Source organism: Zootoca vivipara, chromosome 13, assembly GCF_963506605.1.
Source record: "Zootoca vivipara chromosome 13, rZooViv1.1, whole genome shotgun sequence".
NCBI lineage: Eukaryota > Metazoa > Chordata > Lepidosauria > Squamata > Lacertidae > Zootoca > Zootoca vivipara.
Genome location: NC_083288.1, coordinates 38,138,228 through 38,150,375, shown reverse-complemented (window position 1 = coordinate 38,150,375; position 12,148 = coordinate 38,138,228). Strand labels below are relative to the sequence as shown.

The 12,148-nt window shown below is 48.8% G+C and overlaps 1 protein-coding gene across 1 annotated transcript; it reads left to right on the top strand.

Moving 5' to 3' along the window:
* Positions 1 to 5,904: 5,904 nt before the first annotated feature.
* Positions 5,905 to 11,456, top strand: ASPHD1 (aspartate beta-hydroxylase domain containing 1). Its single transcript, XM_035135772.2, has 3 exons — positions 5,905 to 7,079; positions 9,575 to 9,688; positions 10,875 to 11,456. Exons 1-3 carry the CDS (start codon positions 6,323 to 6,325, stop codon positions 10,982 to 10,984), a joined length of 981 nt encoding a protein of 326 aa, XP_034991663.1. The 5' UTR covers positions 5,905 to 6,322; the 3' UTR covers positions 10,985 to 11,456.
* Positions 11,457 to 12,148: the final 692 nt, after the last annotated feature.

Here is a 12,148-nt window from a genome sequence, read left to right as displayed (position 1 = left end):
CAAACGTACAACACTTATTTTTTAAAAAAACACACAGAGAGAGAGAGATAAATCATATAGACACCTTCCTTTAGATAAATATATATACATACATATTTTAAAGGTGAAGCAGCGTAACACCTTTTCTTTTTCAGTTCCAGGCCTCTTTGACAAATAATGCCTACCTCTGTCTCTCTTACTGTTTTTGCCCTAAGAATATAGCAGCTACCTAAGCCCACTTTAAGAGAGAAAATGCAGGATGCAGAGAAGCATTTCTTTGCATATGAAAAGGCACTGGCTCCCTGGTTTGTCAGCAGGATGAATGAAGTGGATCGTCCTGTCTTTCCACAAACCCGTATGACACCTTATAAACCCTTCAGCAAAACCTGTGAACAAGCCCACCTACACACCTAACCGAAAAGTCACATATAGATTCCTGTTATTTCAGAGACTTTACATTTATTACCCATGGCACACTGTTTCTCCCCCCCCTTCCCCTCCCAATCTTGCCAAAGCAATTCAGATTCAGTTGCCAAAAAAGAGAGATCAGATGGATGCAGTAATCTGCCCTTTAAAAAACAACAACAGTAAAACCTTGGGTGCCTATCAATTCGTTTGGCAAATCAAGTAGCGCTCTCTCTCTTTTTCTCTTTCTAGCTCTCTCTGTCCTTGACAATGAAACCCAATGGATGGCAGCCTGTGCATTTGCAACAGAAATGCAGCCGGTAGCTACAGATTATTCTGGGTCCTAGGGTAGCCTTTTGCAGAATGTGGAATCTAGATCCTCCACTCCCACCCTAGAGGGTGCCTATAAGACTTACAAATGCAATGAAGGAAAAATAACTACCTGACCTTTTTTATTTTTTAAAAAAATGAAGATAATGCAATGCTTGTTTTGCAAGCAGCACTGAGTCCTTAACTAAAATGCAGCCTTTGGATCTGCAAAATAATACCTACAGATAAGCAGATCTCTTTTTCTTTGAGAGTGAAAATAAATACATGGCAGGGGGGAAATGCAAAGGCAAAACTATGCTTCTTTAATAGGCAGTGGGCTGGAATTTTAGAAGAAGAAAAACAACAACAACCCACGTTGACTACTATATGACTGTCCGCTAAACATGGGTCATATTTCGATACCGTACTTCCTTTTGAGAGATGCAGGTGGTAGCACTTTAAAACGTACCACAACAAGGTGCCTAAGTAGCTTAGTCCATTTTGCAAAAGAAGAGCAGCTTTTATGCAGTTCTTGCAAATTCAACTCAGATATCCAGGCAGAGACATTGGATTTGCATCTACAGTATTCAGTACGTCAGTTTCTCTGTATTTTATGCCACCTTCAGCATCTTAGCTCACTATGGGTTTGTGCAAACTACAGGCCTCAGTTTTCTCACAAATGTAGTTAATTGTCCTCAAACCCTTATACATCACTCTGTATTCAGTGATGAATACATCACTCTGTTTATTTCCTTTATTTCCTTTCCTCTTTTTTTTTTTTGCAGTGGTCCAGAATTATTGGGGGCAGGGGGTTACAGTTCATCCCTGTCCTTTAGGAAGCTGCTAATTTTATCTCCCTTTCTCCCAAAATTAGATGTTGCTAGATTTGCAACCTCCTGTACCCATATCTGGGTACCCCTCTCAACAACCTCTGCCATCAAATATATCACTCCCATAAACCTCTTCAGCAAGGCAAAAGCAGCAGCAGCAGCAGCAGCAACAACAACAACCCTGCCCCCTTTCATCACAGACTGTGTGAAAGAGAAAGAGAGAGAGAGAATCAAGGTGGGTGTGTGGAAGTTCCTGAAATGAATGGATGTGGGGGCCAAGAGGAGTTATGCACTAGTGGTGGTGGGGTGTGTGTGGGATGGAGAGACATTCGAATAGGGTGGGGTGGCTGTTGTGGGGAACAGCAGAAAGGAGGGGAATCTCCCTTCCTTGGCTGCTTCAACTTAATCTTCCCTCACAATGGTTGCTATGGGAGTTGCAGTGGGAGAGCGGTTGCTAAGGGAGGCACTGTGGTTGCCAGGCAGTTGCTAAGATAGGTACCAGAGACTGGTAGGGAAGTTGCTAAGGGCAATACTGTACCAGGGATGACGGATGTGCAGTTTCAGGGCTTGGCTGCAATATGAGAGGGGGCTGGACAGCAGGAAATAAGGCAAGGGTCTTATTCTGCTAGTTTTCAAGCTGTGTTCTGGATCACCCTTGGGTTTCTCATTGAGAAAATCACCCATGACACACAAGCCTATTTGAAAAACATGTTGTCCGTCACAACCACCCTTGCACCTGCCCTATGCAACCCAAAGGGAGTGATGAGTGAGTCCTAGGCTTCTGAAACGAACCTGAAGCATACATAACTGAACTGAACACATATTCTTCATCTTTATCTCAGCATTCCTGTAGTTTTTAAGAGTGCCATGCATATTTATAGTGCTAATAGATCATAAATATTAACATTATAGGGCAAGTTGCCTATTCATCATGTGGGGCAGTTCTGAGGACCAAGAAGTGAGTGCGCATCCTAAACACATACCCCCCCACACACTCACCCCAGTCCTTTGCAATCTACAAGAGTTCCTTTGCAAACAAATGTTGAGCATAGAAAAATGCTTTATATCAGAACAATTTGCCCATCTAGTGCAGTATTGCTTACTCTGACTGGCAACAGTTTTCCAGAGTCTCAGGCAGAGGGCCTTCTCATCACCTCCTACTGAATGTATTGCCACCCTGAGACCCCTTAGGAGGAAAGATGGGGTATAAATAAAATAAATGGTAAAATGGTAAATGTCCCCTGGATGATTAAGTCCAGTCAAAGGCGACTACGGTATGGGGTGTGCCACTCATCTCGCTTCAGGTCAAGGGAGCCAGCGTTTATCCACAGACAGCTTTCTGGGTCATGTGGCCAGCATGACTAAACTGCTTCTGGAGCAATGGGACACTGTGACGGAAACCAGAGCGCATGGAAACGCCTTTTACCTTCCCGCCGCAGCAGTACCTGCCAGTGTGGTGTAGTGGTTAAGAGCGGTAGACTTGTAATCTGGGGAACTGGGTTCCCGTCTCCGCTCCTCCACATGCAGCTGCTGGGTGACCTTGGGCTAGTCACACTTCTCTGAAGTCTCTCAGCCCCACTCACCTCACAGAGTGTTTGTTGTGGGGGAGGAAGGGAAAGGAGATTGTTAGCCGCCGCTTTGAGACTCCTTTGGGTAGTGATAAAGTGGGATATCAAATCCAAACTACTACTACTACTCCTCTTCTTCTTCTTCTTCTTCTTCTTCTTCTTCTTCTTCTTCTTCTTCTTCTTCTTCTTCTTCTTCTTCCTCCTTTGCACCCTCACAGAGTGGCTTTGCCTAATTGGAATGCGTCCTTGAACTGTGATAATGCCTCTTGCTGTGCTGTATTGAGGATAGAAAGGAGTGGGTATGTGTAAAAGATCATATGAATATATGAAGATGAATTTCACATATATTGGTCTTTCCACTTTTGCCTCTGGCCCCACCCACCACTGCCATGTGTCCCCCAGAAGGGAACGTGGCCCTTGAGCTGAAAACGGATTCCCAACGCTGAACAAGAAGTTAAGGTGTTGTTTTCTTAAGTCTTTTTTTTACTAAAGTTTCGTATGTGTTGCTGAGTGTAGCCTGTAAAAAGATGCTTCCTGGCAGATACCACTGAGCACTCCAAGAGAGGGGCAAAACGTATTTGTGGGGTTTCTCACAGGGCTGCCTGGCCCTGCCACTAGGCAGAATGAGGTTTCCACCACAGGCAGCTGATTTGGGGTGCTTTGAGAAGACACACATTGTTATCTGCTAATTATTACTGCATTTTTTATTTCCAGGGAGACTGTTTTTATGGGATCTTATTGGGTTACAAAATATCCTCGTCAGCCTTGGGCATTATGCACACTGGCATGTGTGTTTCCACTTGTTGTTTCACCTCAAGGAGCTGAACAACCCCTGAACCATAATGAACCGCCATCTCGGAACTGCCCACCACTCTAAAAATCTCCAGTAGCAGGCAACATAAGAAGTTCTGCCTCAGGCCCTGGAGAGCTGCTGCCCACCAGAGGAGACAGTACTTGAGCATTATTATTTTTTGGGGCAGGCTCTGCTTTCTAGAATTGGGTGGTCCATGAAGTTTCCTTGGGGGTCAGTTGCCATGGGCACAGCTGAGGTTGTAGCTGCCAGCAAGGGGCTAAATATGGCAGTTGCTCGTGGAGCAGTTTATCCCTGGAGAGCATAGAAATGCAGAGATGACCAGGAGGGTCATCTAGCCCAATCCCCTGCAATGCAGGAATCTTTTGCCCAAAGTGGTGCTCGAACCCATGACCCTGGGATTAAGAGTCTCATGCGTTGAGGACCACTGCTCTACGGGACTGATGGAGCAGGGAAAGGGAACAACTCTCTGACCCTCCAGATGAGAATAAAAAAATTCCTTCAGTAGCACCTTAAAGACCAACTAAGTTTTTATTTTGGTATGAGCTTTCGTGTGCATGCACACTTCTTCAGATAGGTATCTGAAATAAAAACTTAGTTGGTCTTTAAGGTGCTACTGAAGGAATTTTTTTATTTTACTTCGACCCAGACCAACACGGCTACCTACCTGCCTCCAGATGAGGTTGGACTCCCAACTCCCATCCAGTGGATAGCGAGCGGTCGGGGGTGATGGGTGTAGGAACCAACTCCTGGGGCCAAGGTCCCAAGTTCGGCCCCCTCAAGAAAATATTCGAGGGTTTCAGCCCCCACCCCCAAGTTGATGGGCATTGCCATTAAACTGGTCTCTCTCTCTCTCTCTCTCTCTCTCTCTCTCTCTCTCTCTCTCTCTCTCTCTCTCTCTCTCTCTCTCTCTCTCTGTGTGTGTGTGTGTGTGTGTGTGTGCTGTGTCTTATGATCGATTATGCCTCGCCCCCCCCCCCCAGTATCTTTTTCAAGTTGGCAGCATTTATTCAATATTTTATTCAAGCTGGCACCCCGATGATTGGTGTTGGGACCCCCCCCCCCGACAACACCACAGGCCACCCTCCACCTCTACTGCAGAGGGGCCTCTTGGCATGGTTCACGGATGGGGTGAGGAAGGAAATGCTGGCGTAACCAATGGAGATGCTGGGAAGGTCAAGGTGAATGCTGGGGAGGAGCAGTTGCTAGGCGCGGGGTTGCTAGGCCCATTGCTAGGGAAGGAGGTTGCTACGGGCACCGGGGCAGAGATGATCTCCTAGGGGTGGTCTCGGTGGGCGAGCCCATGCTACAGTGAGGCGGGGGGTGGTGGCTGTTGATGAGCTCGGCCCCAGGGCAGTGACGCCCCCCCCTTTTACTGCACACCTGTGCCTGGCGCCTTCTGCAGTGCACGTGTGCCCCCCGTGGGACTCAGGGAGGGACCCCCGCTGCCTTCCCCATGTGCTGTAATGCACTCACTCCCGGGAGTGGGGCGGGCGGTGGGGGGGCGGCTGTTGATGCAGGGCCCCGTTGCCCATTGCCGAGATAGATGCATCATCCCGGGGGTGGAGTGGGGGGTGGGGGCGCGTCTCTTTACGCAGCGATGCCTGGCCTGGTGCTGATACGAGGAAGGAGACAGACGTCAAAGGGAGGGAGGCATCCCGGGCCGGGTGGAAGGGTGTGCTCGGCGGGTGCGCGGGGAAAGGGAAGGGGGGCACCCTAATCTTTTCCCGGATGTCTCCGGCAGCCTACGTGCACGGGGAGGAATTAGGAAAACGGCAATAGAGGAGGCTGCACAGGGAACCGGGCTGAGGCGGAGGGGAAATCAGAGGAAGGATCACAAGTGATTGGGGAAGCTGGAAGAGCAGGCAGCAATATCAGAGGACTGGAGAGACTGCAAGCCCTCAGGTAGAGATGAGGAGGGGGTGAGAGAGGGAGGGAGGGGATGAAAGGCGGGGAGGGAGGAAGAAGAAGAATATTGGGGGAATAGGCTCAAGTAGGGAGGAGCGATTAAGGGGGGCGTTGAGGATGAGGAGGGGGCAAATAGATGGGTGGAGAGATAGATACCTAGAAATATTGTGGGTGGGCTGCAAAGAGGAAATGTGGAGAGATTTCCTGGCCCAGAATACAGCAAAACAGAGCTAAGACCTTAATGGCTGGGGTGGCGGGAGGAGGAAATGAGGAATGTAGCAGTGGAAATGACTGAGTCAATGAGGCTTGAAGCCAGCCGCCCTGAGAAAACAAAGCGAAGCGGCAGAGGAATGGCTAGGTCTGTGTAGCTGCGGCCGAGCAAAATACTGAATGAGGTGCACCTGGTTAAGAGCAAGGGGTTAAAAGGGCACCCGGCCAATAGGGCAGGGGTCAGACGTTGAAGAATGGGAAGGTTGCAAGGAGCTGATAGGGTGCTCTAAGGCCACCTGAAGATGCCCTCTATCATGGCCGACTGGGGTCTGCACGGCCTTCTCTCGCCACTTCTCCCTGACACTTCGTCCTGGCGCCCTCGGCCAGAGCCCACCATAGCCGTGCTGGGCTCCCTGGCCTTGCTGTTTGTTTGGTACTGCTACCGTGTGGGGAGCGGGCAAGCAGCCCCCGCCTCTCACCAGCAGGGCATGCCCACGGAGGAGCGATGCCCTCGCCGTACCCTCGGGAGCGACGCTGCCAACCAGCGCCTGTATCGCAGCCTGCGAGACTACGCCAAGCGCTACTCGTGGTCGGGCATGAACCGGCTGCACAAAGGCATCCGAGACCAGGCCCATTACCAGCTGGGCGAGCGCCTGGCGATCCAGAAGCCCAGCGCCTTCTACCTCCCGGACTTGCCTTCTGCCCCCTACTTCCCCCGCGAGTCCCAGCGCCACGATGTGGAGATCCTCGAACTCAGCTTCCCGGCCATCTTGCGAGAGTTCGAAAGCATCGCGTGGGACTTTGCGCCTGGAGCACCAACCCCGCAGGGGTGGACGGCCAATGCCAATCCTGGCTGCCATAGCTATTACCTCTACAGGCAAGGGGAGTGCGTGGCACAGAACTGTCGCAGCTGCCCGTGGACGTACCGGGCACTCAGTGCTCTGCGCACCTTCATCAATGCCAACCGCTTTGGAAACGCTTGCTTCAGCGTCTTGCAGCCTGGAACTGTGCTGCCCGGGACCTACGGGCCAACCAACACCCGGGTGCGATGCCATTTAGGTGAGCAAATGCTGGGAGAACAGCAAGGCGGGCAAGATAGGGGGGGCTTCAGTGTTTGGGGAAGCTTGCAAGGCCCGAGTCTTCCACCATGCATGCATTGTCCACTTGCTGGAAATTCTTGAGTCCCTAAACAGGAGGCAGAGGACTTCTGTTGTTTATAAGCATCAGAAATAAGCACCCCTTAGGGGTCATTTTTAAGGCTGCAATATATAGTTGATTAATCAGTCAGCCTAATCAGTTCAGTTGACTGAAAAGGTGCCCTAGATCAATTGGCCAACTAGAAAATCTGTTAAATTGTTTGGAATAATGCAAGTACTTTCCAAAAAACTTGCAGGTGGAAAGTGGCATCATAGAAGAGGCATTTCTTCCTGTGCGTGGGAATGCTTCTTCCAGTAAGATTTTGGCTCTGCCGTGAGACACCTCTAGAAATCAAAAGAATGCTTTCTTTCTCTTTAGAGCTATTGTTTTTATATGCTGAAATGTATGTTGATTTACGCTTCAATTAATCAGCTAAAGCTCATACAGTTAATTAACAATATTTCTTTCAACAGAGCAACAGCCCTAATCATTTTATGGCAAAGGAATCTCTTAAGACCTTTTTAGAGGCTGGCAGTTAAGAGTTGGCCTTCAGTCTGGGAAACTTTGGTGGCTTTGGATGAGTCACTGGCTGCTTCCTCACTTTAATTTCCTCATATGAAAACAGAAATAATAATCTATCTTGCAGTGTAGTTGTTAGGTTCAAACACAGGGCCGTCTTAAGCGCCCCTGGTGCCGTGGAGCGACGGATCCCTCCGGCGCCCCCCGCCCCGTTTCCCAGCGCGGTGGGCGGGCACAGCGCGGTTGTCGAACCGGCGGACCGGCCGGCCAGCGGGCGGGTGCAGCTCGCGGCACCCTCCTGGCGGGCCGGCGCCGTGGTGCCCTGTGCCACCGGGGGTCTACCTAGAGCCGGCCCTGTTCAAACATTAACCATTGTAAAGCATGTACTAGTAGTATATTAGTTGGATATATGGAAGTGGAACAGAAGACCTGAAGTTGCCTTCAACAAGAAAATGTAATGGTATCACACAGCTGTTCAGAGCTTGAGTGTCTTCTATCTATCTATCTATCTATCTATCTATCTATCTATCTATCTGTCTATTTTTAAAAAGCAAGTTTCTAGCTCTCAGATATATTTGAAAATATGCAATATTCTCAAAAGAGCTCTAGTATGCTATGCATAAGGCAGGGGCGCGGGTGGTGCTGTGGGTTAAACCACAGACCCTTAGGGCTTGCCAATCAGAAGGTCGGCGGTTTGAATCCTCGCGACGGGGTGAGTTTCTGTTGCTTGGTCCCAGCTCCTGCCAACCTAGCAGTTCGAAAGCACGTCAAAGTGTAAGTAGATAAATAGGTACCGCTCCGGCGGGAAGGTAAACGGCGTTTCCGTGTGCTGCTCTGGTTCACCAGAAGCAGCTTAGTCATGCTGGCCACATGACCTGGAAGCTGTACGCCGGCTCCCTCGGCTAGTAAAGTGAGATGTGTGGCGCAACCCCAGAGTCGGTCACAACTGGACCTAATGGTCAGGGGTCCCTTTACCTTTACCTATGCATAAGGCAAATTTGTATGCCCTGCATTGCCCCAGGCTCGCTCCTTCCTTCCTTCCATAACGTTTGATTGGGTTTTACAAGAAAGGCTCATAGGAATAATGATGGAGACAAATAAATAGACCAAGTCCTGTTCCACCCTTTCTGATCTCCGGTAATGGCCTGGTTTGCCTGTCATTGTAAGCCTAAGTGTGGCGCAAACATATTGGCTTCCTAATATGTCACAGAAGAAACAGGAACTTGCACCTGCTGTGCTCTTCCCTGAACTTTTTTGGGTCAGACCAGACATGAGCTCAGCCAAGGTTTGTGTTGTTCAAACCTGGGATCATACTTCAGGTCTCTTCTCTTTAACCACTACCTCTAACCATTGGGCCTACCTTGGCTACAAATCGGGGTTAAAGATGAAACACGCTGACCATGGATTTGGACTGGATGCTAAGTTTACTTGCCATGCTGTGATGACTGAAAAAGCCAATGGGGGTCAGGGAGCAAAATGGCTGCCATTTCCTCCTCCTCCTCTGTTTGCCCTAAGCTATGGTTTGGCCTTCTGTGATGTGTGAATGCAGCCTTTGCGTCCCTCCTCCCCAGAAACGTTCTGTTATGCCTCACCCACATATTTCCGTCTTGCTCTGTCATTTGCAAGTAAAATCAGGCAGACAACGCGAAGACTCAGATCAAGACTGTCAAAAAAATTATATGTGCTTTGCTTTTTGTGCCCATCCTCTCTCTCTCTCTCTCTCTTTCTTTCTTTCTCTCTCTCTCTCTCTCTCTCTCTCTCCCCCACCCACCATGAAGTCTTTTCTAGAAGGAGCTCTGCATACGAGCATTTTATCCACATAAAATACACAAACTTATAATAAATACACAAACTTAGGAAGCTTCCTTGTTACAGCCACCTCTTTCTTTCATTTCTAGGGCTGAAGGTACCTCCTGGTTGTGAGTTGGTGGTGGGGGGTGAGCCTCAGTGCTGGTCCGAAGGATACTGCCTCCTAGTAGACGACTCCTTCCTGCATACCACGGCTCACAACGGTAAGAGAATGGACAGTGGGCTTTACAGGCTAAGGCAGACATCCCCAGACTTCGGCCCTCCAGATGTTTTGGACTACAATTCCCACCATCCCTGACCACTGGTCCTCTTAGCTAGGAATCATGGGAGTTGTAGGCCAAAACATCTGGAGGGCTGCAGTTTGGGGGTGCCTGGGCTAAGGCTATACATCTGATGCCCTCCAGATGTTTTGAACTACAACTCCTATCAGCTCCAGTCAGCATGGCCAATAATCAGGGATGCTGCGAGTTGTAGTCCAAAGTATATGGAGGGATGCTGGCCTAGGGCATTAAACTGAGTTTGCTCCCCCTCCACCCTTTTTTAAAGAAATCATAGCAGGGGTTGGCCTGGGGAAATTATACACTCAGCCTCAGTTTCCCAGTCTGTGAAATGGGAGGGGAAACATTCATGTCACTGCAGATTTGGCAATCCGTTTGTCAGGGGGTGGTCTGCCTTACTGCCTGCTCCGCTCACCCATGTGACTTCTCTTAAAGAGATATACAGTGGAACCTCGGTTTATTAACACCTCGGTTTACAAATTTTCGGTTTACGAACGCCACGGACCCATCTGGAACGGATTAATTCACTTTCCATTATTTTCAATGGGAAAGTTCGCTTCAGTTTATGAACGCTTCAGTTTATGAACAGAGTTCCGGAACCAATTACACCCATGCTTCAGGTTAAGTACGCTTCAGGTTGAGTACTCCGCGGACCCGTCTGGAACAGATTAATCCACTTTCCATTACTTTCAATGGGAAAGCTCGCTTCAGTTTATGAACGCTTCAGTTTAAGTACTCCGTGGACCATCTGGAACTGATTAATCCACTTTCCATTACTTTCAATGAGAAAGTTTGCTTCAGTTTATGAACGCTTCAGTTTATGAACGCTTCAGTTTATGAACAGACTTCCGGAACCAATTGTGTTCATAAACCAAGGTACCACTGTAGCCTCTTTAAAAATAGTAGGGAGGTGACATAATGCCATCCTGCTTGACACAATGATGGCTGATCACCTATGGTCGATCTTTTACTCACCATGGGCAACCAACGGTCTGTGAATTTATGCAGCTGAGCTGCCTTGTCAGGATTTTGTGACGCCCTCACAAGACTAAGGATCTTTCATAATCTGAGGGTTACATCTAAAAGATAACTCTAACCCTATTTCTTGCAGGTTCTCCCACTGATGGCCCACGGGTGATATTTATTGTTGATCTCTGGCATCCCAATGTGGCAGGACCTGAGCGACAGGCGCTAGACTATATCTTTGCCCCTGGTCGGTAGGTGCCTGCTCAGGATCAGGTATTGTAGCCAAGAAGGGGGGGGGACACCCCATAATGCCACCAATAGTGTTTGCTGCTCTTCACAATCATCAAAGCCTCCCACAATATTGCCTTGGAATGGAAACTCTTATTTTACCATTGTGCAGACTGAACTGCCAACTTTGGAGTCCTGCATCTGATGTATCACAGATGGGGCGGGGGGCTCCTTTTCTCTCTCTCTCTGTGATGCTGTGACCTAAAACCCTTGTTCTATAGACCTTTGTGACATGGCATACATTGGTTCCTCTTCTTGCCATTCTGTTGGTGGTAGACGCTGATCTGGATGGGTCCTTGTGGCCTGTTCTCATCTCCTGTGAGTCTGGGGTCATTCAAGTGCAGATGCTGCTGTCTACAATCCAGGACCAGAAGGCCTCCGAGTTCTACTGAAGTTCAACAATCCTGATTTTAGTAGCATGGACGTCTCCTTTTTTGGGGGGGGGGGAAATGGGTGGGGTGGGGAAGAGAAGCAAGCCAAGGTGAGCACTATTTCCACCTGTCTGTGATCATTTGTTAATTCCAAACCCCGCATCTGTTACCGCGACGTTTGTGTGGCAGGATTTAATCCCAAAAAGCCTTGCTAATTAACCTGTACCCCAGTAAAATAATTAGAACTCTCTGCCTCTTGTCTCAATTTTTCTCTACTGTGTGTGTGTGTGTGTGTGTAGGAATCAGAATCCTTTTTACCAGTGGCTCAATGTGAGTTGTGAGGCGTGGCAGAGCCACAGGCCATGAAGGAAGCAAACCGTGGCCTGAAGTATTGCTGTCACCCCGCCATTTAATAAATGCCTCAGACTGAGACGTCACTGCTCAGAAACTTTGACAAAATCCAGTCTGGGAAAAAAGTCTACTGATTGGATCAAGGACGTCAATAGCCTCAGGGAGCGATATGCCACTGCAGATCTGCATGCAAGTTATTAAAATAATGGGTATGACTGTATGCATGGGAGGGGCGGGGAGAGAATTATTGGCGCAGGCCTCCACCATGACCAGAATACTGACACACAAAAGAAGACAAGTCCTTCTGCCTGCCTTTTATATCCATATGTTTTGCCTGCATCCCCATCTTGCCGGCTGCGACGTGGAATCACTCTTGACAGCTTAAAATCCATCCACCCGGTTTCTGTGG